The sequence below is a fragment of the Diplotaxodon limnothrissa genome, linkage group LG3 (genome assembly GCF_057381915.1).
Source record: "Diplotaxodon limnothrissa isolate DT_005_m linkage group LG3, D_limnothrissa_male_GT1.1, whole genome shotgun sequence".
In the NCBI taxonomy this organism is placed as follows: Eukaryota; Metazoa; Chordata; class Actinopteri; order Cichliformes; family Cichlidae; genus Diplotaxodon; species Diplotaxodon limnothrissa.
This window is the reverse complement of record NC_140598.1, coordinates 10374340-10401130: the sequence shown is the minus strand read 5'-3', so window position 1 is coordinate 10401130 and position 26791 is coordinate 10374340. Positions and strand designations below refer to the sequence as shown.

The window sequence follows — 26791 nt, the reverse complement described above, 5'->3', positions numbered from 1 at the left end:
CGTAATATTTTCTCTGAATACTGTTTTTTACACGACGGTTGGAAACTCTACTAAAATAAAGTTCACTATCAGTAACATCATAGCACCACCCAGCTGTATAGAAACTCCGTCATGCTAGCTAGTAACAGTACGAGCTATTGTAACTGACTGTAAAAAGTCAGCACAAGGAAAATAAACTCCACCTAAACTTGGTGAGATTAAATATATTTTCCTTTGGCTTTGTTTTCTTCCCATTTGTGGCTTTAATGTAGTGTTACATCCTGTTTGTTTGCTTCCCTCTGTATACATGTCCAGATTCACTGTTATGTTTCTATTCTTACATTGCTGTGTGATCACTGTTCCCTCTGCTGACTGATGTGACCTTTTGTATCTCACACTGATACTTGTCATATTTGTATCTGCGCCTAAAAGATAAAAAGTTTTCCATGCTAAAACACAGCTCCACCTCCTGCAGTTCTCCCTCTGAACCACTAGATGTCTCTGTTATCTAAATGAAGACGTGCAGCACAGCAACCACAGCAGCGCTCAGATCACACGTGTCCTGTTATTATATATAAAAGCATGAAACAGGTGAGACAGGTGGGATCAATATTAATGTTGTGGAAATATATGAAAAAGCAACAGAAGAGTGAAAACATTTCGTGTTTCTAGAAAGATCTTTTAGCTCATAGCTGCTCACAGACTGTATTTACAAGTGACAAACTGCAACTCTACAGTACATCTACAGTATATATCAAATATATTCTGTATTCAAATCTATTGAGTGATGTTTGAAAGTCTTTCCAGGTGAGTTTGATCCAGGAGGGTCTGAAGCCAGAGTCAGACAGAGACTGTGCAGAGACTGTAGAAGGACAGAGCAGCAGCAGAGCAGTCCAGATACACTGATGATCCTCTGTCAGATCCAGAGGGACACACAGGGATGATGCTGGACTCTACATTGTGTCTGACAGTGGAGCTGTTCTCAGAGCAGTTCACTCTGCAGCACTGACAGTCATCTGCACTTCTTCTCATTCCTCTGTCAGTCACTGCTGGATGAAGCTCTCCTCTCCACCTCCCAGTAACATGGCCCAGTCAGAGCGTCTCTACACACAAGCTGCTGCTGCTTCAACCTCTCTGGATCATCAGGACACAGCTCCTCCTCTCTCAGCACACACACCGTCCTGTTTACCATCATCAGCTCCACCTGCAGAGAGAAGAAGGAAGAGCAGAGGAGATAAACGAGTGTTTCCAGAGACTCTTCATCAGCTGTCAGTCAGTGATGCAGCACATCCAGTATAAAGAGCAGCAGGGACTTCAGTGCTGGGACTGTACTAGGAGTCATTGTTGCTTCACTGTTTCTAATCTTTGGATTTTTATTGAAGTTGATGAAAATGTTTTTCCCTCCTAGTTTGAGTTTGGACTTTCATTCATTAGAAGAACCTTGGTGTGTCCACTCTGAGCTCTGTAGGAACCCCAACAACAAGCCCAACAATCCAGATGGACGGTTCCAGCTGTTAACTGGAGGAATTCCATCCAAACATCTGCTCTCACTAAATTCTTCCTCACCTACAGACTGTGTTCTTCACTGCTTTAAACTTGGAAACGAATGCAGTCATTGGTCTGCGTGCTGCTTTGTTCAGAGAGCTGATTGGCTGTTGACAGTGTTTGATCAGAGCGTGTCAGCCGTTACTATGGTGACCATAAAGGTCAGAAACAGGAAGTGTTTGTGTCCAATCCTGAAGCCTGTCACCATTCTCCTCTCACAGCTTCACTGAGAAGCTGCAGCTTTACAGGAAACACTGGATCTTTGTTTCATACTGACTGTGTTTAGTACAATACTGCTGAAAGCACCACCCACTCACTCCATCACTCTACTGACCCCAGAGTCTCCAGTCTGCAGTCTGGACTCTGCTGAAGATCAGACAGCTGCTTCACATCTGAATCCTTCAGGTTGTTTCCGTACAGGTCCAGCTCTCTCAGATGGGAGGGGTTGGACTTCAGTGCTGCTGCCAGATAATCACAGCTGATCTTTGACAAACCACAGAGACTCAATCTGTATAAAGAATGAAAGATGTAAGTTTATTAGACAAAGTGTGAGCTTGAAATCATTCAGTGTTTCATCATCTGTTCAGAGCTGAAGAAGGTTCAGAATGTAGAAGTTTAGAAAATGGAAACTCCAAACAGCTGAAGCCAACAGGAAGCAGCTTCAAACAAACACAACAAGAGAAAAAACTCTGAATGTTTCACATTAAAGTCGTACATTTATCATAAAAACAGGACAAAGACTTGAAAAAGTCGTGTTTTTCCTTCCAGGAACCACAAGGCTTCACTTTTAAAGGTGAAGTGTGAAAGAAATGGACATATTTGAAGTCCAACACCTTTTTCCAGTCACATTATTAAAGCAGACAAACTACAAGCTCATTTTCATTCCAACAAGTCATCTTCTGACCTGGACTAACAGCACTGGTCTCTATGTGCAGCTGGCTGTGAGACCAGTGCTCAGGGAGCGTCTACAAAGTGCAACACTGAAAGAACATCACACACTCATTTGCTTCCAGCACTTTCACACAAACATCTTCTGTCATTATTGTCACCAAACTCTGTGGATCCTTTATTGCAAATTCAAATGGGATCAAATGGTCAGACAAAAGAGGGTTATGAGGAAATATGATGAAATGTTGTGTATTAGCAGCAAGTTATTGAATCATTTTCCTCAGAAACCAAACAAAATGATTGACAAACATGTTTTTACAAACTCAGTGTTGGAGTTGGATCAGCAGGATAAGCTGATGTTTAAAGGCATTTGAGTGTCGCTGTATGAGAGTCCAGTTATTACTCAATATTTATGGATGATGTTCTTTCAGTGTTGCACTTTGTAGACGCTCCCTGAGCCTCACAGCCAGCTGCACATGGACCAGCTGACATTACCCAGCATTAGAGGCGGGTGTAAAAAAATGGATTTTCCTATTTAAATGGTTTTAATTTGAATAAAGCGATGTTGATTCATTCAATCCTGAATCGATTTTTAATATAAATGTATTTTGCCAGAATCTCAGGTTAAAGCTCCCAAAAGTATTTCAACAACAAGCAAACAGATAAAACAGTAAATGAGAGCAGCTAAACACACAAAGATGGAAACACAGAGCGTGGATCGTTCACTCGACGGCACGTACACGGACACGCCGTCGGGGCTGAAAGTGGACAGCTCACAGATCCTGAAGCTGCAGGTTTCATCTGTCTCCAACCAAAACTGACTGAACCAGCAGCAGAAGAAGATCCAAACTACGCTTTATGTTTGATGAACATCGTCATGAATTCTCTCTGACTTTGACGTTTACTTCCTGCACAGCTCTCTCTCTCTCTCAGTGTACTTCAAGAACAGTTTACCTTCAAAAATCTGTTTCCTGCATTATTCACTGCTTATTACGCACCAGTCTGCTGTTGTGTTCACTGCTGTCGGCCTCCGAAAACAAAGCCTCATTTCTGCTGTTCAATACTGAAGAAATTGAAACCTTTTAAAATGATGACAGATTACAAACTCTCAGCTGTGTCTGTAATCAAACCTCTGTAACTTTGCTTCACTTCAGCAGCATCAGCTCATGTTCACATGTTGATTCATGGTTTGCTTCAGTTTTTGATGGACTGCAGAATATTTTGAAGGTTATCTGCTATAAAAAGCCAGAACAGGAAAATCTGCTTCATGTGTTTCTGTTTGATCCTCAGTGACTTTGACACAAAGGCCTCTGCTGTGATGATCACACCTCTGATCAAGTCTCACAGTGTCAGCTTTGTTTTTATACATATGGATATGTGCTGATAAATGATCAGAGTTATAATATTTCCCACTGTCTGCTGTGTGCCGTGACCTTTGACCTGCTAAAGACAGTCAGCTGTGGATTATTCATTGTTGTGTCTGATACTTAGAACTGTGAGGAAGAACACTACACAGTTAATCAGGGTCCCCTCTCTCTGAATCAGGAAAGGTGGGAAGGCCGCGTGTGGGCCGCGGGCCATACGTTGAGTCTCACTGTTTGAAATGTGAACATTGTTCTGCTGCAGTCAATGGACTAAACCAGAGAAGAAGAAAACAGACTTTACCATGAAGATCCTCAGTGTGGATCAGTATAATATCAGCCTGATGTCTGCAGTTTAGTGTCAGCACAACTTTCACATCATATTCATCTCAGCACAACTAAAACATGCTGACTGACCCCAGAGTTTCAAGTCCACATCCTGGACTCTCCAGGAAACCACACAGATGCTTCACTCCTGAATCCTGCAGGTTGTAGTTGGAGCTCAGGTCCAGCTCTCTCAGATGGGAGGGGTTGGACTTCAGTGCTGCTGCCAGATAATCACAGCTGATCTCTGACAAACCACAGCTCCTCAATCTGCATAAAGAATGAAAGATGTAAGTTTATTAGACAAAGTGTGAGCTTGAAATCATTCAGTGTTTCATCATCTGTTCAGAGCTGAAGAAGGTTCAGAATGTAGAAGTTTAGAAAATGGAAACTCCAAACAGCTGAAGCCAACAGGAAGCAGCTTCAAACAAACACAACAAGAGAAAAAACTCTGAATGTTTCACATTAAAGTCGTACATTTATCATAAAAACAGGACAAAGACTTGAAAAAGTCGTGTTTTTCCTTCCAGGAACCACAAGGCTTCACTTTTAAAGGTGAAGTGTGAACGAAATGGACATATTTGAAGTCCAACACCTTTTTCCAGTCACATTATTAAAGCAGACAAACTACAAGCTCATTTTCATTCCAACAAGTCATCTTCTGACCTGGACTAACAACACTGGTCTCTATGTGCAGCTGGCTGTGAGACCAGTGCTCAGGGAGCGTCTACAAAGTGCAACACTGAAAGAACATCACACACTCATTTTCTTCCAGCACTTTCACACAAACATCTACTGTCATTATTGTCACCAAACTCTGTGGATCCTTTATTGCAAATTCAAATGGGATCAAATGGTCAGACAAAAGAGGGTTATGAGGAAATATGATGAAATGTTGTGTATTAGCAGCAAGTTATTGAATCATTTTCCTCAGAAACCAAACAAAATGATTGACAAACATGTTTTTACAAACTCAGTGTTGGAGTTGGATCAGCAGGATAAGCTGATGTTTAAAGGCATTTGAGTGTCGCTGTATGAGAGTCCAGTTATTACTCAATATTTATGGATGATGTTCTTTCAGTCTTGCACTTTGTAGACGCTCTCTGAGCCTCACAGCCAGCTGCACATGGACCAGCTGACATTACCCAGCATTAGAGGCGGGTGTAAAAAAATGGATTTTCCTATTTAAATGGTTTTAATTTGAATAAAGCGATGTTGATTCATTCAATCCTGAATCGATTTTTAATATAAATGTATTTTGCCAGAATCTCAGGTTAAAGCTCCCAAAAGTATTTCAACAACAAGCAAACAGATAAAACAGTAAATGAGAGCAGCTAAACACACAAAGATGGAAACACAGAGCGTGGATCGTTCACTCGACGGCACGTACACGGACACGCCGTCGGGGCTGAAAGTGGACAGCTCACAGATCCTGAAGCTGCAGGTTTCATCTGTCTCCAACCAAAACTGAGTGAACCAGCAGCAGAAGAAGATCCAAACTACGCTTTACGTTTGATGAACATCGTCATGAATTCTCTCTGACTTTGACGTTTACTTCCTGCACAGCTCTCTCTCTCTCAGTGTACTTCAAGAACAGTTTACCTTCAAAAATCAGTTTCCTGCGTTATTCACTGCTTATTACGCACCAGTCTGCTGTTGTGTTCACTGCTGTCGGCCTCCGAAAACAAAGCCTCATTTCTGCTGTTCAATACTGAAGAAATTTAAACCTTTTAAAATGATGACAGATTACAAACTCTCAGCTGTGTCTGTAATCAAACCTCTGTAACTTTGCTTCCCTTCAGCAGCATCAGCTCATGTTCACATGTTGATTCATGGTTTGCTTCAGTTTTTGATGGACTGCAGAATATTTTGAAGGTTATCTGCTATAAAAAGCCAGAACAGGAAAATCTGCTTCATGTGTTTCTGTTTGATCCTCAGTGACTTTGACACAAAGGCCTCTGCTGTGATGATCACACCTCTGATCAAGTCTCACAGTGTGAGCTTTGTTTTTATACATATGGATATGTGCTGATAAATGATCAGAGTTATAATATTTCCCACTGTCTGCTGTGTGCCGTGACCTTTGACCTGCTAAAGACAGTCAGCTGTGGATTATTCATTGTTGTGTCTGATACTTAGAACTGTGAGGAAGAACACTACACAGTTAATCAGGGTCCCCTCTCTCTGAATCAGGAAAGGTGGGCAGGCCGCGTGTGGGCCGCGGGCCATACGTTGAGTCTCACTGTTTGAAATGTGAACATTGTTCTGTTGCAGTCAATGGACTAAACCAGAGAAGAAGAAAACAGACTTTACCATGAAGATCCTCAGTGTGGATCAGTATAATATCAGCCTGATGTCTGCAGTTTAGTGTCAGCACAACTTTCACATCATATTCATCTCAGCACGACTAAAACATGCTGACTGACCTCAGAGTTTCAAGTCCACATCCTGGACTCTCCAGGAAACCACACAGATGCTTCACTCCTGAATCCTGCAGCTTGTTGTTGTACAGGTCCAGCTGTCTCAGATGGGAGGGGTTGGACTTCAGTGCTGCTGCCAGATAATCACAGCTGATCTTTGACAAACCACAGTCCAACAATCTGTATAAAGAATGAAAGATGTAAGTTTATTAGACAAAGTGTGAGCTTGAAATCATTCAGTGTTTCATCATCTGTTCAGAGCTGAAGAAGGTTCAGAATGTAGAAGTTTAGAAAATGGAAACTCCAAACAGCTGAAGCCAACAGGAAGCAGCTTCAAACAAACACAACAAGAGAAAAAACTCTGAATGTTTCACATTAAAGTCGTACATTTATCATAAAAACAGGACAAAGACTTGAAAAAGTCGTGTTTTTCCTTCCAGGAACCACAAGGCTTCACTTTTAAAGGTGAAGTGTGAAAGAAATGGACATATTTGAAGTCCAACACCTTTTTCCAGTCACATTATTAAAGCAGACAAACTACAAGCTCATTTTCATTCCAACAAGTCATCTTCTGACCTGGACTAACAGCACTGGTCTCTATGTGCAGCTGGCTGTGAGACCAGTGCTCAGGGAGCGTCTACAAAGTGCAACACTGAAAGAACATCACACACTCATTTGCTTCCAGCACTTTCACACAAACATCTTCTGTCATTATTGTCACCAAACTCTGTGGATCCTTTATTGCAAATTCAAATGGGATCAAATGGTCAGACAAAAGAGGGTTATGAGGAAATATGATGAAATGTTGTGTATTAGCAGCAAGTTATTGAATCATTTTCCTCAGAAACCAAACAAAATGATTGACAAACATGTTTTTACAAACTCAGTGTTGGAGTTGGATCAGCAGGATAAGCTGATGTTTAAAGGCATTTGAGTGTCGCTGTATGAGAGTCCAGTTATTACTCAATATTTATGGATGATGTTCTTTCAGTGTTGCACTTTGTAGACGCTCCCTGAGCCTCACAGCCAGCTGCACATGGACCAGCTGACATTACCCAGCATTAGAGGCGGGTGTAAAAAAATGGATTTTCCTATTTAAATGGTTTTAATTTGAATAAAGCGATGTTGATTCATTCAATCCTGAATCGATTTTTAATATAAATGTATTTTGCCAGAATCTCAGGTTAAAGCTCCCAAAAGTATTTCAACAACAAGCAAACAGATAAAACAGTAAATGAGAGCAGCTAAACACACAAAGATGGAAACACAGAGCGTGGATCGTTCACTCGACGGCACGTACACGGACACGCCGTCGGGGCTGAAAGTGGACAGCTCACAGATCCTGAAGCTGCAGGTTTCATCTGTCTCCAACCAAAACTGACTGAACCAGCAGCAGAAGAAGATCCAAACTACGCTTTATGTTTGATGAACATCGTCATGAATTCTCTCTGACTTTGACGTTTACTTCCTGCACAGCTCTCTCTCTCTCTCAGTGTACTTCAAGAACAGTTTACCTTCAAAAATCTGTTTCCTGCATTATTCACTGCTTATTACGCACCAGTCTGCTGTTGTGTTCACTGCTGTCGGCCTCCGAAAACAAAGCCTCATTTCTGCTGTTCAATACTGAAGAAATTGAAACCTTTTAAAATGATGACAGATTACAAACTCTCAGCTGTGTCTGTAATCAAACCTCTGTAACTTTGCTTCACTTCAGCAGCATCAGCTCATGTTCACATGTTGATTCATGGTTTGCTTCAGTTTTTGATGGACTGCAGAATATTTTGAAGGTTATCTGCTATAAAAAGCCAGAACAGGAAAATCTGCTTCATGTGTTTCTGTTTGATCCTCAGTGACTTTGACACAAAGGCCTCTGCTGTGATGATCACACCTCTGATCAAGTCTCACAGTGTCAGCTTTGTTTTTATACATATGGATATGTGCTGATAAATGATCAGAGTTATAATATTTCCCACTGTCTGCTGTGTGCCGTGACCTTTGACCTGCTAAAGACAGTCAGCTGTGGATTATTCATTGTTGTGTCTGATACTTAGAACTGTGAGGAAGAACACTACACAGTTAATCAGGGTCCCCTCTCTCTGAATCAGGAAAGGTGGGAAGGCCGCGTGTGGGCCGCGGGCCATACGTTGAGTCTCACTGTTTGAAATGTGAACATTGTTCTGCTGCAGTCAATGGACTAAACCAGAGAAGAAGAAAACAGACTTTACCATGAAGATCCTCAGTGTGGATCAGTATAATATCAGCCTGATGTCTGCAGTTTAGTGTCAGCACAACTTTCACATCATATTCATCTCAGCACAACTAAAACATGCTGACTGACCCCAGAGTTTCAAGTCCACATCCTGGACTCTCCAGGAAACCACACAGATGCTTCACTCCTGAATCCTGCAGGTTGTAGTTGGAGCTCAGGTCCAGCTCTCTCAGATGGGAGGGGTTGGACTTCAGTGCTGCTGCCAGATAATCACAGCTGATCTCTGACAAACCACAGCTCCTCAATCTGCATAAAGAATGAAAGATGTAAGTTTATTAGACAAAGTGTGAGCTTGAAATCATTCAGTGTTTCATCATCTGTTCAGAGCTGAAGAAGGTTCAGAATGTAGAAGTTTAGAAAATGGAAACTCCAAACAGCTGAAGCCAACAGGAAGCAGCTTCAAACAAACACAACAAGAGAAAAAACTCTGAATGTTTCACATTAAAGTCGTACATTTATCATAAAAACAGGACAAAGACTTGAAAAAGTCGTGTTTTTCCTTCCAGGAACCACAAGGCTTCACTTTTAAAGGTGAAGTGTGAAAGAAATGGACATATTTGAAGTCCAACACCTTTTTCCAGTCACATTATTAAAGCAGACAAACTACAAGCTCATTTTCATTCCAACAAGTCATCTTCTGACCTGGACTAACAACACTGGTCTCTATGTGCAGCTGGCTGTGAGACCAGTGCTCAGGGAGCGTCTACAAAGTGCAACACTGAAAGAATATCACACACTCATTTGCTTCCATCATCCAACCTGAAGAGGAAACAGAGACGCCTCCCCTTCAAAGTAAAAGCTGCTCCTTTTGGACACAGTATCAAAGAAAGTCTACAGTATAACATAGAAAAGACCGAACAAAGTTTTGGTTGTTTTTAAATTGTGCAGAAATGAAACTACACTAAGCTCAATTATGTGACAGACATTTCATCCCATGTCAGTTTGGCCTCATCCTGGGCCGGATTATCCAGCACACACTCTGACCACAGGCCCAGGGGCCACGCACAGCTGGGCTCCATCCAAGAGACAGGAAGCAAACCAACACAATAATAAAAAGCACCATGTGATCTTCTTACATCTTCAAGACAAACATAGTAAAAACATGAGCATATTTGTTTCCTGATAAAATGATGTGACAGGTAGAACAGAGTAAAGTGGTGGTGTTACAGCCTTTCTCCCCTCTGCTGCCGAGGCTGTTAGTCTCTCCCAAACTCAGCTACAGGACTTCCAAATGAATGAAAGCAGCAGAAGTGGCTTTACAAATGAAAGAGGAAGAGGAGAAGAAGAGGAGAGGGAGGCCACCCTGACCATCACTCCAGCTGAAAACATCACACTTCCATTAAAGTTGGTGAGAAAATGTTGAGCAGGATGAGCTGCTGGCTAATCTGGAGGCTGTAGCAGCAGCTCACAGTCACAGTGGATTTCCACTCATGAAAAAGCTCTGGCTGCTTCATTTCTCATCTCATATCAGAGACTTTAATGCTTCACTGAAGCTGTACTGTGATGCTTCCATATTCCAGTGAGGCCTCCATAATGATTTCAGCTGTTCTGTACACACACTGTGTGCCCTGTATGGCTCAAAGTCTCTGCAGCCTGTTTTTATCTGCTATCATCAGATCTTCATCATCCTCATTCACATCCCTCACACACTCTACAGCCTCATCAGCACTGACTTCATCTTCACTGACTGATGGAGCACAACATGAACCTGTGGAGGCTGAAACACTGTCCTGTCAAACATCTCCCCGTCACCACTCCACTTCTGTCAGCCTTTAAATGAACCCTGCTCAAGTCTGTCACTTCTGTTTGGAGCCAAAAGGAAAAACTCTTGTTCAGTCGTTTGGAAAGACAACATTTCTGAAAGCACTCAAACTTCTTCACATTTGTCTTCACACACATCCTGAACATTTAGGAATTAAAGAAAGTTTCAAACATCAATCAAAGACCTGAAATATAGAAAAACAACAACAGCCGCAGTCAGTGAACTCACCTCAGAGTCTCCAGTCGACAGTTTGGACTCTCCAGTCCAGCACACAGAAGCTTCACACCCGAATCCTGCAGGTTGTAGTTTCTACTCATGTCCAGCTCTGTCAGATGGGAGGGGTTGGACTTCAGAGCTGAGGCCACAACTTCACAGTGAGACTCTGAGAGTCGACACTCAGTCAGTCTGTGATGATAGAAAATATAAAATGTGTTATTATAAAAGCAGAAAATCTGCATTATAAACACAGACTGAATGTATATGAAGACAAAACAGAGTGAGGTCATAATCTGATGAATCTGCTCTTCACATCTGTGCTTCAGCTCCTCTTACTGTGTTTGACATGACACAACGATTGAGTCTCTCTCAGACCTGCAGACTTTTAATGAGAATCTTTGTTTGGCTTTAATCTGCAGATGAAGGAGGAAGATGGTGTCACATTTAGGCTTCCATAATGTCCACAGTCTGTCACTGAGATCTGATCCAGAGTCAGAGTGAAGACACACATTTGGACTGTTTCCTGTTTTGACTCCAGAACATTTTGAATGAGTTCAGCTCAGTGAAGAGTTCCAGCTGGAAAGATGATCTCTGTTTGCTACCTGCTGTCAGGTACGACTGTTCACGTCCACACGCAGGAAAAACCTGCTGACTGTTACCAAACGGAGCAGAAATCTCATCACTGGACAATAATGATGAATGAACTCAGAGCTGCTGATATCAGATCTGATTTCAGGGGAACTAAACACAGAAATGATTGGCTCATTTGAGCTTTCTGAGCCATTATCTGCTGGTGTGTCGCTAGTTGGCAGAAAATGATTTGTATTCCTGTTCAGGGCTTCAGTGTTTATGAGTCCAGATCCAGGTGACAGCAAGTCAAAATGATGTTACCTGTCTGTGTCCAGCAGCAGCCTGTATTCACTTTGAATATTGTTATAACCTGACATGGATCAGTTTGTCTTTGATTGGTTTGTAAATGTCACTGTTTCCATTGGACCTGAGTGACGTACAAAGACAGAGAGGGAGAGAAAGGAGAGAGAAGATGGAGACAGCAAAGAGAGAGCAAACACAAACAGGTGAGAGTGGACAGGTGACCAAGGTCAGCAACCAATCAGAGAGCTTCTGTTTGACCCACAGTCACTGATGATGACTGCACATAACCAAGCAGTGTGTTACTCTGATATCAAATATGGATCCTGCTCTTATAATAATGATCATCAGATGATATTATTGTGTTATTTTGTAGCTGAATACGATGTTTGTGTGATTATTTCATTTCATTTCATTTTCATTTCATTTTTATTTATTTCACACTTGGTACTACAAATCAAACAAAACAACCACATCTTCTGTCAACAAAACACAACAACCATGTCTGAAAAGGAGCAGGAAGAAGAAAATATTCTTATTAAACCCTGCCCCCTATCTACCATCGAACTTATATCACCGGTGGGCACCAAAAAAATCAGGAACAAACTAATATTGACATTTCTCTCCGGTCGAATCCCAAACCAACATCACATTCATTCGCATTCTTCATACTGAGTTATCGTTTTAAACATATAACACTTTTTAAAACATTGTAAATTTATACAATTCTTTAAATTATAATGAAGTGAATTCCACAGTCTTATACCCCTAACCGTTGTGCTCATTAATCTTTGTGTAGTCCTGGCTAACTGATGTTTAAAATAAAATTTCCTTCTATTCTCTTCTCCCCTTGAACACATCAAAAATACTCTTTGTAACTTAAAAGGCAAAATATTATTTTTAGCCTTAAACATAATTAATAATGTCCGTAATTTCACTAAATCTCCTAATTTTAATAATTTTGATTCTATAAATAATTTGTTTGTATGTTCTCTATATTTAACATTATGAATTATTCGTATAACTTTCTTCTGTAATAGGTTTAAAGGTTTTATGGTATTCTCATATGTATTCCCCCAAACTTCAACACAATAGTTGATATATGAAAAAAACAAAGAAAAATATAAAATACGCATTGTTTTATAATTTAATAAATCTCTTATACTACCCAAAATATAAATACTTTTAACCATTTTCTTTCTAATATGTTCAATATGAGATTTCCATGTCAAATTCTCATCCACTATTACACCCAAAAAACGAAATTCAGTAACTCTTTCAATCAATTCTTCCTCTATAAACATAATGACTTTATCCTCCTTTACACGATTGCCAAATATCATATATTTCGTTTTTGTCAGATTCAAAGATAATTTATTTACATCAAACCATTTTTTTATTCTTAACATCTCAGAAGTCATAATTTCAACCAAGTCTTGCAAATTCTCTCCAGAGCAATAAAAATTTGTGTCATCTGCAAATAAAATCGAATTTAACCTTTTAGATACGTCACAAATATCATTAATATATAAATTAAAGAGTTTAGGTCCCAAAATATAACCTTGAGGAACACCACATACAATCTTCAGTCTTTCAGAAGTATTGCCAAAATAATAAACATATTGCAACCTATTCTCTAAATAACTCATTAACCAATTCAATGCTACTCCTCTCACTCCATAGTTATACAATTTAGAAATCAAAATAGAATGTTGTATCGTATCAAAAGCTTTTTTTAAATCAACAAATACTCCCACTGTGTATTTATTATTATGTGTTGCAGATGAAATATCTTCAATAAAAGTCAACAACGCTAATGCCGTTGACCTATTTTTACGAAATCCAAATTGGTTTTCATGTATTAGTTGATATTTTTCAATAAAACTATCAAGTCTTTGTGCAAAGAGTTTTTCTAGCAATTTTGAAAACTGTGATAAAAGAGACACTGGCCTATAATTGTTAAAACTATGCTTATCTCCTGATTTATATAATGGTATTACTTTTGCCACTTTCATTCTGTCAGGGAATACTCCTGACTGTAGCGAAAGATTAAAAATATAACAAAGAGGAGTACTTATACAATCTATTGTCTTTTTAATTATGACCATGTCTATACCATCACAATCAGTAGATTTTTTATTTTTACAATTTTTTACGATTGCTACTATTTCTTTTATGGTAGTATCGGCTAAAAATATGGAATTAACCATTCTATTATCACCTATCCAGGCTTCCTCATCTCCTGGATCATCATTTTTCCTGATTAGATTTGCTAAAGTAAGTCCAACATTTACAAAAAAAGAATTGAATTCGTTTGCTACTTCGGTCTTGTCTTTAACAACTTGATTATTATTAATAAAATAATTAGGCCGAACTATGGGTGTGTTCTTATTACCCAATACCTCTTTAAAAATATTCCAAATGCCCTTAATATTATTTTTGTTTTCCTGAAAAACTTTATTATAGTAATCTTTCTTAGCTTTCCTCAATATTAATACCAACTTATTTTTATATAGTTTATATTTCATTTCCGCATTTTTAGTTCTATATATTATATACTCCCTATATAAATTATTTTTCTTTTTACACGCATTTGCAAGACCCTTAGTTATCCAAGGTTTCCTATTTATATTCTTTTTCTTATGCTTAAATGATATCAATGGACAATGTTTATCATACAAGGCCAAATATATATTTAAAAATACTCCGTATGCAATGTTGACCTCATTAACATAAACCTCCTTCCAGTCCGTTTCCATGAGATCTTGTCTAAACCTATTAATTGCTTCATCATTTCTTAACCTTCTATAACTCACAAAACTAGCTTCTTTCTTTCTTTTCATTTTTAAATCGAAAATAAAAAAGACTGGTAGATGATCGCTTATATCATTTATGATGAGGCCACTTTCAATATTATTCTCCAAACTATTAATAAAAATATGATCAATTAATGTTTCTGATTTATCCGTTATTCTACTCGGCTTTATAATTAAAGGATAAAATCCTTTACCATATAATAATTCAAAAAAATCTGACGAAGCCTTATCATTTGTCACTTTACAAAGATCAATATTGTAATCACCACACAAACATACAGTCTTATTTCCCTTAACCTTACTCAATAAATTTTCTACTGCTTCTGTAAATAACTCAATCTGTGATCCCGGTTTCCTATATATACACGTTACAATTATATTACTTCTCTTTTCTATATCCAATTCTACTGTCACAGACTCCATTAAATCATCCATAACAACAGACATACATTCAACTTTTTTACATTTCAAATCACAATTAACGAAAAGTGCCACCCCTCCTGCCTTTGTCTTAATTCTATTCACAAAGTACAAATCGTATCCTTCAATACAAAAATTACAACCCTTATTCTCATCTAACCATGTTTCAGACAGAGCAATTATTTGAAACTTGCCTCTCAGACTATACAGAAAATCTTCAATCGAAGCAAAACTTCTATAAAGACTTCTGCAGTTAATATGAATTAAAGAAAATGTATTGACTATATCAACCTTATCCCTGAATTGCTCCTCTGTAAAATAATCACATGTGACATTAATTGTATTAAGCACATTCCTTTCAGGGTCAATACCTACTTCAAAATCATATGATTTATAATCTGTGTCGTCAAACATAATGCATAAATTATTCTAGCGCTATCTATTACCTCATAAGAAAGAGAAGGAAACAAAAAAAAGAGAAAAGAAGGAGAAGAAAAAAAAAAAAAAAAAACTGAAAAAGGAAAGAAAAGATCCTAAGCAATCTCACATTCATTTATCAACATATTTTAAAGTCCGTTGATCTTGTTATCTTCCATATCCAATTTTACAATTTCCTTTTGTCCTTTTCCTCCCGAGGTAGCATTTGACCTTGCCAAAAATAAACTAGTTATAGCCATAATTGGTCGCAACCATTTGTCTATCTTAATCATATTATCACGTATAATTGTCCAATTCCTCAAGTTCCTTAATCGTTACAACCTTGGCTTCTTCTGGTGTTCCATTCAGTTTAATCATCACTTTGCAATTCCTGGTCCAGGTTGCTTGAATCTTTTTCTCCTTCCGTAAAATACGAGCTTGTCTTGCAATATCTGCATTTCTTTTTGTAAGATGTTCATTCAGATATACTCCACTTCCTTTCAAAAGGCTGGACCGTCTCAGCAATTCTACTTTGTGTTTTCGATTAACAAATCTCACTACAATTGCTGGAGGAGCATTTTTGTACCTTCTAGGAAGAGTATAGCATGCAGATATATTGTTACTATGCAGGGGAAGATTTTTACTCGAAAAGAATTCCACAACCTGCCGTTCCAACGATTGTAGCTCCTCCATCGGGGGCACGTCCTCTCCTCGTTTTGCACCAGTCCCAGATTCGGTAACTCTCGCATATGTTCTGTGTTTAGTTTCCAGACCTGTAATGACCATTTCCTCGAGTCGAGCCTGCTGTTCTAGGTCGTCCACCTTCCTTTCCAAAAAATGGATTGTCTTATCTTTCTCCTTGACCAGATCTTTTAGTTCTTTGATTTGCTCCATCATCGACATTAATATTCCTTGTTGCTTATTTACTTTTTCAATTTCCGACGTCAACGAATTAAGTGAATGCTTAATCTCTTCCAGATCTTCTTCGACTTTCTTCATCTTTGCCATTTTGTCTCTCTTTGATGTCAATTATTAGTACCTTTGTTTGCCCAAACAAAATCTATAGCCAGAATTATTTGGAATTTTTTCTTATCACCAAACATTACGGCACCACCGCAAGGACGCCAATCCGGCTGTAATCACTCAGCTGATCACATCAGTTGATCAGTTCTTAGTTAAAAATCCAGCAGTGAAAGAAGCAGTGAGGAGGATGGAGAGAGAGAGAGGACAGAGGGTGAAGTTAGAAACACTAAAAGGATTTTTCATGGATTTCATGGATGATTTGAGTGATTTCCAGCAGGACACTTAAACATGTCAGTGGACGTCCTAAAGAACTTATTCACTGATATGAAACGTGTCATTGAACAGGATTAATATCAGTGGAAACATGGTGGAAACAGCTGTGACTGCATGGATGTGACACACTTCAAATCTGTTCTCCACTCTTGGATTTGGGATCCATGGAGCTGCTGCTGAGTCTGTACAATAAAGGAATGGTGTGGAAGGTTGCAGCATACGGACACAAACATGGTTACAATCTGATTTTATTTTCAACATTAAACTACTAACCTACACTGATCAATGATGTTAATGATCACATCTGGACTCACCCAGCCTTTCTGCAGTTCCTCACAGCTGGAATCAGTCTCTGTTGTCCCCGCTCTGATGTTTTGTACTTCTGCAGGTCCAACTCATCCAGAACCTCCTCTGACATCTGCAGCATGAAGGCCAGAGCTGAGCACTGGATCTCAGAGAGTTCCTTCTCTGACTTCAGGAACTCTTGGATCTCCTGAAATAATGAGAGGTCATTCATCTCCATCAGACAGTGGAAGATGTTGATGCTTCTGTCAGGAGAGATTTCATCACTGTTCATCTTCTTCAGGTTGTTGATGACTCTCTGGATGGTTCCTGGACTGATCTTTGTCTGACCCAGCAGACCTACTAAGAGTCTCTGGTTGGACTCCAGACAGAGGCCATGAAGGAAGCGAACAAACAGGTCCAGGTGGCCATTTTTACTCTGGAGGGATTTAGACATGGCTCGTTTAAGGAAATCATCCAGAGAGGACTCGTTGTATTTTTTTCCCAAAAAGTTCTTCAGCACCTCTGTCTTCCTGTTGGTGTGACAGTGGAACATGTAGACTGCAGCCAGAAACTCCTGAATGCTCAGATGAACAAAGCAGTAGACTGGTTTCTGGAAGATCACACACTCTCTTTTGAAGATCTCTGTACAAACTCCTGAGTACACCGAGGCCTCTGTCACATCCAGACCACACTGCTCCAGGTCTTCTTGGTAGAACATGATGTTTCCTTTCTCCAGATGTTCAAACGCCAGCCTCCCCAGCTTCAGAAGAACTTCCCTGTCAGCCTCCGTCAGCTCCTGTGGACTCGTCTCACGTCCCTCATGGTACTTGTTCTTCTTCCTCTTTGTCTGAACCACCAGGAAGTGTGAGTACATGTCAGTCAGGGTCTTGGGCAGCTCTCCTCTCTGCTCTGTAGTCAACATGTGCTCCAGAACTGTAGCAGTGATCCAGCAGAAGACTGGGATACTACACATGATGTGGAGGCTCCTGGATGTCTTCATGTGGGAGATGATTCTGCTGGACAGCTCTTCATCACTGAATCTCCTCCTGAAGTACTCCTCCTTCTGGGCGTCAGTGAAGCCTCGTACTTCTGTTAGCCTGTCAACACATGTAGGAGGGATCTGATTGGCTGCTGCAGGTCGGGAAGTTATCCAGACGAGAGCCGAGGGAAGCAGATTCCCCTGGATGAGGTTTGTCAGCAGCTGGCTGACTGATGACTTCTGTGTGACATCAGACAGCAGCTTCCTGTTGGTGAAATCCAATGAAAGTCTGCTTTCATCCAGGCCGTCAAAGATGAACAAAAGCTGAGAGACAGCCAGCTTCTCTGCTGTGACCTTCTGTAATGTTGGATGGAAAACATGGAGCAGCTCCAGAAGACTGTACTGCTCATCTCTGATCAGGTTCAGCTCCCTGAATGAAAGCAGAACCACCACACTGACATGTTGGTTCTCCAAGCCCTCTGCCCAGTCCAGAGTGAACTTCTGCACTGAGAAGGTTTTTCCAACACCAGCCACGCCGTTGGTCAGAACCACTCTGATGGGTCTCTGTTGGTCAGGTAAGGCTTTAAAGATGTCCTGGCACCTGATTGGAGCGTCATGGAGGGCGTCCATCTTGGAAGCTGTCTCCAGCTGCCTCACCTCATGTTGGGTATGAACCTCTTCACTCTGTCCCTCTGTGATGTAGAGCTCAGTGTAGATCCTGTTGAGGAGGGCTCTACTTCCTGTTTCATCACTTCCTTCAGTCACACGTTCACATCTCCTCCTCAGACTGATCTTATGTTCATCTAAAACCTCCTGCAGACCAACATCTGCTGAAAGAAAGAAAAACAATGAGACTAAAGAGAAAGAAAACTCTTCAATGTCTGAACAACACAAGAAGTCCAGTTTTCAGAAATGAGTCCATCAGCACACAGATGTTCAGTCTTACTTTGTACACAGCTGCTCTGACTGGCTGTCTGCAGTCCAGCTCTGCTTCTGGATCTTTCTCCACACTGGGGACAGGAGGAGTCTCCTGATGAAGCAGACTGGTCCCAGTATGAGGAGATGCACTGTCTGCAGAACCAGTGTCCACAGCTGGTAGAGACTGGATCCTTCAGGACGTCCTGGCACAAAGCACAGCAGGACAGCTGCTCCTCCTCACAAACACCACTCCTCTTCCTCTTCCTCCCTCTGTGAACACATTTCTTTATCACTAAAATCAGTGACTGTTAGTGACAAACATCCAGATTTGATGACACTGTGCAGAAGCTCTGATGGTGACACAGAAAAGTCAAAGTGGAGATACTTCTGTCCACCTTTGATTAGACTCATTATAAAAAGGAAAACAAAGTTTGAACACAGTCATGTTTCCAGTTCACTGACTTACATTTATTCCATGGACACTCACTCTAACCTCAACCACAGCTACAACCCAACATTGTTGAGGCCTCATCTCCTCCTTTCCTGACTGTAGAGGTTAAATATGCAACAACTAACAAATAAAAGAATTTGGTTCATTTCAAAGAAATTCACACGGTGACCAAGTAAAGTAACCATAGTAAAGGAGACAACATCCCGTTGATGGTGGGATTATTTGAAAGATTTGCTTTAGTCACGTCACCAAATGCAGTTGAACCACCCGTGGATCCATGTTTGACCATTCTACCACTCTGAGCTCTGCTTTTTAATCATTTTATTATTATCATCATTCATTTATTCATTCTTTGGAGGGGGGCTATTTCCTAATGCCGCCCTAATAAGCTGATGTTCAAGGGGAAATATAACAGAAACTCTTTCAGTGTTATTCATTAATAAATTAACAGATAAACTGTGAAGAAGAAAACAACTGAGATTTAAAGGAGAGAGTGAGAAACTTGATCATCCATCCTCATAATACATGTTTATCAGTATCTGCTGTGACCATACTGCAGTAACAACTACAAGTCTACATTTCTGTGACTGCTGATCAATCACAGCAGGAATCTGAGCTCATCTCTGCACACAGAGCAGCTTCAGCTCTGGGATAAACTGCTCGCTTCACGTCCTTCTCAGCTCACAGACACTCATCCTGATATTTTCCTTTAACATTTGATGGTATAATTCATCTGAGTTTACACTCTATCTGCATGAATACAGAAAAACAGACCCAAACACCATAAACCATCAGTTTCACCATGTAGAATATATTGTTGTTTCCTTGCTTTTAATTCAGAGAAAAACTCTGATTTTGATTTTCTCTGTTCTCTTTGCCACAGCCCATCCCAGCAGCAGCTGAAGTAGCTGACTGTCACAACACTGAATAACACTTTAGGAGGAACGTCTTGATGCATTCTCAATCATCCAGGAAAGTAAATCTCCAAAAGTTGATTCTGTTCATCTGGACGTAGCGTAAATGTGGTTATCCCAGCTGGACTTTTGTCAAAGCTGCAAAGGCACCTAAAGAAAGCTCCCGCCGATCCAGGTGAGAAGGACAACCGCTGCCTAAGAGAAAACCTGTAGTGATCCCGTACGTGTCAGGAGTGTCGGAGCAGTTGAGACACCTGGTCTCTGTGGCTTTTAAACCCCAAAACACGCTGCGCCAAAAACTGGTCCACCCCAAGGATCGGGTCCCCCGACACAAACAGAGTAACATAGTGTAGCTGTTAAGTGCAGGAGGATTGGCAGGATTTATACATTGAGGAAACCAAACAACCTCTGGCTACAACACAGAAGAGCCACCTCGTCAGGCCAGGACTCTGCAGTCTATTTACACCAACAGGCCAGTTGACACTCTTTCAATGATGAGGATGTAACATCCTGGACAGGGAGGAATGCTGGTTTGAGGGCGGAGTCAAGGACGTCATTTAGGTGAAAAGGGAAAGACCATCTCTGAATGGAGGAGGGGGCCTAAGGGTACATCTGTCACCATCTTACAATGCTGTGATTGCAGCCATTCCCCAACTCTCTGTGAATGGTGCTCATGGACACTGATCAGTGGTTGTTGATCAATGGTCATAAGAATTAGCATAATTAAGATTAAGGAACTGACCTCCCAGCACTTTGTTCCTTCAGTGGGCTGGTTTCAGTTATTATGCAAATGTCCTGTTTGTAAGATTGGAAACCTGCAGTCAGCTGAGACTGAAGGAGTCACCTGGATGAGAGACGAAACGTTTCTCCCACAAAACGCTACGAACAGATGAACAGAATCAACCTTTGGAGAAAGTTGAATCAGTATTTCAGCTTTAAGAGGGTATTTTAACACAAACATCAGTCCTTCTACTTCAGTATGTTTGACACTTTGTTTACGCCTAAATTAACTTTACTGTTAACGAGTTTTCATGTTTCTGTAATCCACCAGTGTGCTCAAGCTTTTTTAAGTGAAAACATATTTTTAATGATCAAATATAATTATTTTTGTTATTTGTGGATTTTAAATGTCCTTGACAGAGACAGATGATGATCATTATCCTGCACTGTGGTCTCAGGGTTGGTCGAGCTAGCACAAAGAATGGCTATGTTGAACTTCCTCCTGGGATCTACACTAAGGAGTGAGTCCAACATTAGCAGGGTCTTGTTCCTTTATCTGGATTCACTTTAGCATTCACAGTCACGTGAAGCTTGTTATTAACTCGATAAGTCAACCCAGGGTTTCAGCTGAGCGCTCACATGAAACACATGGTGTTGGCAGCATCTGATCAATCATATTCATGGAGACGTGTATCAGCAACAGAGCAGCTGAGTTTGCAGAAGGAAGTCAAACTAAACCACAGGAACAATATGAGGAGATTACACACATAATAAAATACTAGCAGTAACACAGCTGCTGCAGACAAATCAGTCGTGTGATCGTGTGTGAGAGGAGAAGGACTGTAAAGGAGTTTGGTGTTAAAAGCTCTGTATGAATGTGGGAGACTTTGAAGGGCTTTAAAAAGGCCAATATAAAATAAAAGGCAGCAAAATTGCTGAGTGTGAAAGTCACCAGACTTATCAGACCTCTGTGATTAAGACCTGTAAGAACACCTATTTGTACTTGTTGGCATTATATCAAACACACATGTATATTAAGCCTTTGTTTGAACTCTGGTTGAATTTGTTACTTTCAGACTGTGAAACATCACAGAGGCTGCAGCTGCAGATCTTTTATTCACCTGGAAATTTACTTTAAATGTTAGATGGAAAATGTATTGCTCAGTTTAACCAAAGTAAGAACAAGAATCCATAAACCTTCATAAAGACAAACATCTCCCAGAACATTGAGCTGCTGAAGTGTCACTGAAGGGAAAAACTATTTGTCCTCCTCCATCCAGCAACACCTGAAACACCTGAGTGGAAGCTCCTCCCTACACTGTGTTTGAAGCAAAGCACAAAGGAGACACCTGCTGGAGCAGCTGGAGTCCTACAGACACTCAGCCTCTTCACTACACAAACACCTCCTACAACATCCACTCTTTCCACTCTGACTGCTGTGTTTGTGGAAACACTCCAACACACACCGCTTCACATACCAACATAGAAATGTGTGAAAAAGAGCTGAGCTGATATTAAACATGAGGATTTATTCAGAAATACAGAGTCAGGAACAACATCTAGACACACATTACCTCTCAGCAGCAGAAGAACAGCCTTTAAAGTCTATAACAGCATCCTTCGACACGTTGCTCTTTAAGGAAACACAGCTGGGTTCAGGTCCAGGAGATTCTGGCCTCTTATTGATCCTAAAAGAAAAACAATAAATGTAACAGCTTCATGAGACAGGAAGGAAAAACTGGAAATATTAAATTAAAGACATGATGAACAATCTCATAAAAATAATGTACTTACTCTTTGTCACATAACAGTCTTTTGTTAAAGTTTACAACAATTTCCTTCGAGTCATTGCTCTTTAAGGAAACACAGCTGGGTTCAGGTCCAGGTTCTGGATTAGTTTCACGGTTATGTCCAGCTGAGCCTGGTACGCCCCACAGCTCTGGGCTTTAAAACAACACACACAGAGGTATGAGTGTGAATAATGATGGAGCAGTGATGTGAGTGCTGAGCTGTGACATGGAGAAGAGTCATGGACAGTTAGAGATGGTCATCTCACCTCTGAGCTTTGGTCTGGCTCTCATGTTCCCCACACAGAGTGCTTTTAGAGGGAGGGACTCCCTCCTCTCTGTCCTCACACTGATCCATGCTGCTCAATTCACATCAGCTCACACACACTTTCTACCTTCACCTGCAGAGGAAACACAAATCATTCATGTGCACATCAACTGAGAGCTGCAGAGGTCGTGTCTGATGTGTTGGACTAACATCCATCTGAGACGCAGCTTTCATCAGTTCACTACAAAAAGTGTCACAGAGCCCAGTTCAGCCTCCAAATCCTCCATTACTGTAGTCCTACAAAGCAGCAGGTCAAACATGGCTGCAGAGAGCAGCTTTATGTCAGTAACCATGTCCAGGACCGAGCTGACTGCTTACAGAGTTCATACTCTAACTGCTAGCTGCCCTGCTAGCTAAGCTAACTCAGTAACAGTGACTCTGGCAGCAGTTACTGTGGAACAGCGGCCGAGCTCAGGACACATTCAGTGTGTTTAGTCTGAGTCCTGGACTCTGATCCAATGGATTCAATCCAGCTCAGAGTTTCATGTGTTCATCAGAATAAAATACATGTACTAATATAACAGAAGTAATGCTCTGAATGCAGGACTGTAATGGAGGATAAATAAGGTTTTTACAGCCTGAAAGAAACATTCAGTTCATATATTTAATGCAGATCTGTTAAAGGATGATGGGTATGTTAATATAGTTAAAGAGCTCCTCCATAAAATGTACAACAATGTAACAATTGGCAATTACATACATAGATGGGATTATTTTTAATTTAAAGTTAAAGAATTTTCAATTATGTTTAGTAAAATGAAAAGTAGACAACAGAAGGAATTTGAAAGTAAATTACTTTACAATATAAATAACTATTGTAATAGACATTTTATGTCAGAGGCTGATAAGAAATCCCTGTTGTCTTTACAGGCTCAATTAGATGATCTATACAAGAAAAAGGCTCATGGAGCTTACATTAGAGCTCGTGCAAAATGGATAGAAGAAGGTGAAAAAGTGCTTCATATTTCTACAATTTGGAGAAACGGAAGCAAGAAAAGAAATCTATTAATACAATAATCGTAAATGGGGAGGAATGCACAAATCATAAGACTATAGCGGAAGAAAAACATAAATTTTACTCAAATTTATTCTCCTCGAAATATTTAATTACTGATTCATTAACTTGTTTTGATCAGATTGAATCTTATATTCCAAAAATCGATTCTGTATACAGAGAAATGTGTGATTCTGATATATCACTGGATGACTGAGATCAAGCCTTAAACAAACTGAAAATGGACAAAGCTGTTAGAACAGCTTTGAAATTCATATGAGTTGTTCGCACTAAAGTAAAAATGTGAATTATTAACTATTCATGATTGTGACCTAATAGCTCTCTTAAAATAGCTGTTAAAACTGACATTAAATATTTGGGTATTATATATATATTATATATTGATTTATCCATCACAATGGTTATATGTTTCCAATAGTCTAATCAATAATATAAATCGAATTTATTTCAATTACATTTGGAGAAACGAGCAACATTATGTTAGGAAGAAAGATATAGTGAAGTCACTTGAAGAAGGAGGTTTGAATGCGATTGATTTTGAAGCAATGATGGTTCCATCAAACTCAAATGGTTGCAATCTTTCAGAAATATTTCAAACGGTATTTTGGTTTTATTTCCCCAAAGTAATTTTCAAGAAGCTGGGTGGCATTGAATTTCTTATAAAGTGCGACTTTGAAATATCCAAATTAAATTATCCGATTTTCACAAACAGGTTCTCCAGTACTGGAAAATGATATACAAGCATATTTTTTCTCCACATACAAATTCGATTTGGAACAACAGATGTATACGATGAAAGAAAATCCATCTTTTATAAGGATTGGATGGATCATGGCATTTGGACGGTTTTACACCTTTTAGACAATGATGGAAATGTGTTAACATATAACAAATTCATAGATAATTATGGCATATCATGTACTCAGAGTAAATTCATTAAAGTTGTGAAAGCCATTCCCCCTGCAATGATTCAGATGTCTTCCCCCGATTGAACAACAACCTGTCAACAACATGCTGAGCTGTGACTCTTCTTCCCTCTAAAGTCCTGGTGTTAACACTCACTCTGCATCAGCTTCACCTATTTTTAAATTGTTTTTACTTTTCAAACCGACGGATCATTTGAAGCCAACCATCCAAAAACTGCTTCAGCTGTGTTTGATGTTTATGCTACAGCCTGTTTACCAATATAATCAATATCAGATATCAGAGCAACAGAAACCTCGGTGATCAGGACGCTGGGACTGAGAACAGGAAGTGGCTCAAACGTCACAGTTTCATAATGTCACCCTGAACTCCACTCACGGAGTTTCTGTCGCCATTGTAGTTTTTAAAGTCCCGTGATAAAGGCGGGTCTTTCTGTGAATCCGCACGCTCATTGGCTAATAGCTCGAGATTGACACATCGTTATCCAATGAGCGTGCGGGAACTTCCGACATAAAGTTGTTTCCTTTGAAAAACCAAAGTCTGATTATTTTTGCCTCCACTGACGGAGCCTGTTGTTCCCGCCACAGAGACACAGTAATGTCAGAGCGGTGTTAACACTCACCCTGCCTCAGCACAGCTCTCACTCTCCTCCTGCTCTCTCACACTAAACGGAGGCTCAGCTAAACTCACTTCCTCTCTACTTACAGGAAACCAGCGCTCAGAGGAGCCGACCGGCCTCACATTTCACCCACAGACACGAACAGCGTGGAATTATTTTATGTCATAAGAAGAAACATATTCATGTTAACACTCACCTGCCTCAGCTCCACCTTCGTCCTCCTGCTGCTCTGAACGGAGGCTCAATACTTTCACTTTCACTGCTGCTCCCTAAACACAGAGGATGCTGGGACTTGTAGTTTTTTCCTTCCGGTGCGGTCTTCCTCTTTGTTTGTTTGTGTTTGTGTTCAAGTTATTTCGATCATGTAAACATCAACAGAACACGTGAAGCCACACAGAGTTTGTATGTCGAGGTGGGTAGGAGGGTTTGGGGGTTTGGGGAGGGGTCAGAGGGAAGAGGTCTCGCCAGTTGCAGGATCTCTAACATTAGAATCTAAAAATGTGTCTTATATAGGTGTTATTTTGGTACTTTACACATCACACAGTTTCAACAACTCCTTATATGGTACAAGTTCCTCTTTTCTCTCTGGCTTCCCGTATTTATTAATATGCTTGTATATTTCTACACTAACTTGCTGTTTTTCAGTCTGGCTGAGCACTTAGTTTGTGAGTCAAAAGTGGCCTTGCTTTACAAACCTTCATTATTAAAGTACATAAAACAATATAATCAGAAAATAAGCACTAAGAATATATTAATTACATGACAGTTCTCCCCCTTTTCGTCTTTCCTAAGAAACACGACATAATTCCTCATTTATCCCATTAAGTTTACCTGCATGTTAAAAGGCTAAAATATAACAAAAGAGATTATGCTAAACAAAATGAAACCTTTCAATTGCCCAACCCTATCTGTCCCCTCAACGGGTTGTATGTTTTCAATGTTTCCTTATAATTCTGTCATGATTACTTCTATCCACAACAAATAAATCAAGCTCTAAGACAGCACCTGTGAAATGTCCTAAATCTACTTCCTACACCCCCTTTTTTTACCCAGAATCCCAATTTAAACCCACTTCTGACTTCCCTCAGTGCTCACTGTAAACTCCAAACAGATACAATCAGCTTTTCTGGTAAAAGGCCCTAGATTATTTTGTCAATCTTTGGAAACATCCTCTATAGAGTTAACCCGTTTCATCTTCAAAACTTAGTCCTGGTTTCTTTGCCCCCTTTAACGGGTTGAGCATATCCGTCCTGAACACTGTGTTTGGG

At 40.1% G+C, this 26791-nt stretch overlaps 1 protein-coding gene across 1 annotated transcript in view; it reads right to left on the bottom strand.

Annotated features, from left to right (window-relative positions):
• Window positions 1–23074, bottom strand: part of LOC146634425 (NACHT, LRR and PYD domains-containing protein 12-like) — a 106126-nt gene extending 83052 nt beyond the window's left edge. The window contains exons 1-10 of the mRNA XM_085349898.1: window positions 22907–23074; window positions 22645–22794; window positions 22425–22538; window positions 18794–19035; window positions 16898–18677; window positions 10777–10953; window positions 8856–9032; window positions 6524–6697; window positions 4191–4367; window positions 1859–2032 (exon numbers count right to left, since the gene is read on the bottom strand). Of these exons, the coding sequence (XP_085206024.1) occupies window positions 1859–2032; window positions 4191–4367; window positions 6524–6697; window positions 8856–9032; window positions 10777–10953; window positions 16898–18677; window positions 18794–19035; window positions 22425–22538; window positions 22645–22794; window positions 22907–22995 (3254 nt within the window). The 5' untranslated portion in view covers window positions 22996–23074. The remainder of the gene's footprint in view (window positions 1–1858; window positions 2033–4190; window positions 4368–6523; window positions 6698–8855; window positions 9033–10776; window positions 10954–16897; window positions 18678–18793; window positions 19036–22424; window positions 22539–22644; window positions 22795–22906) is intronic.
• Between the last annotated feature and the right edge of the window lie 3717 nt (window positions 23075–26791).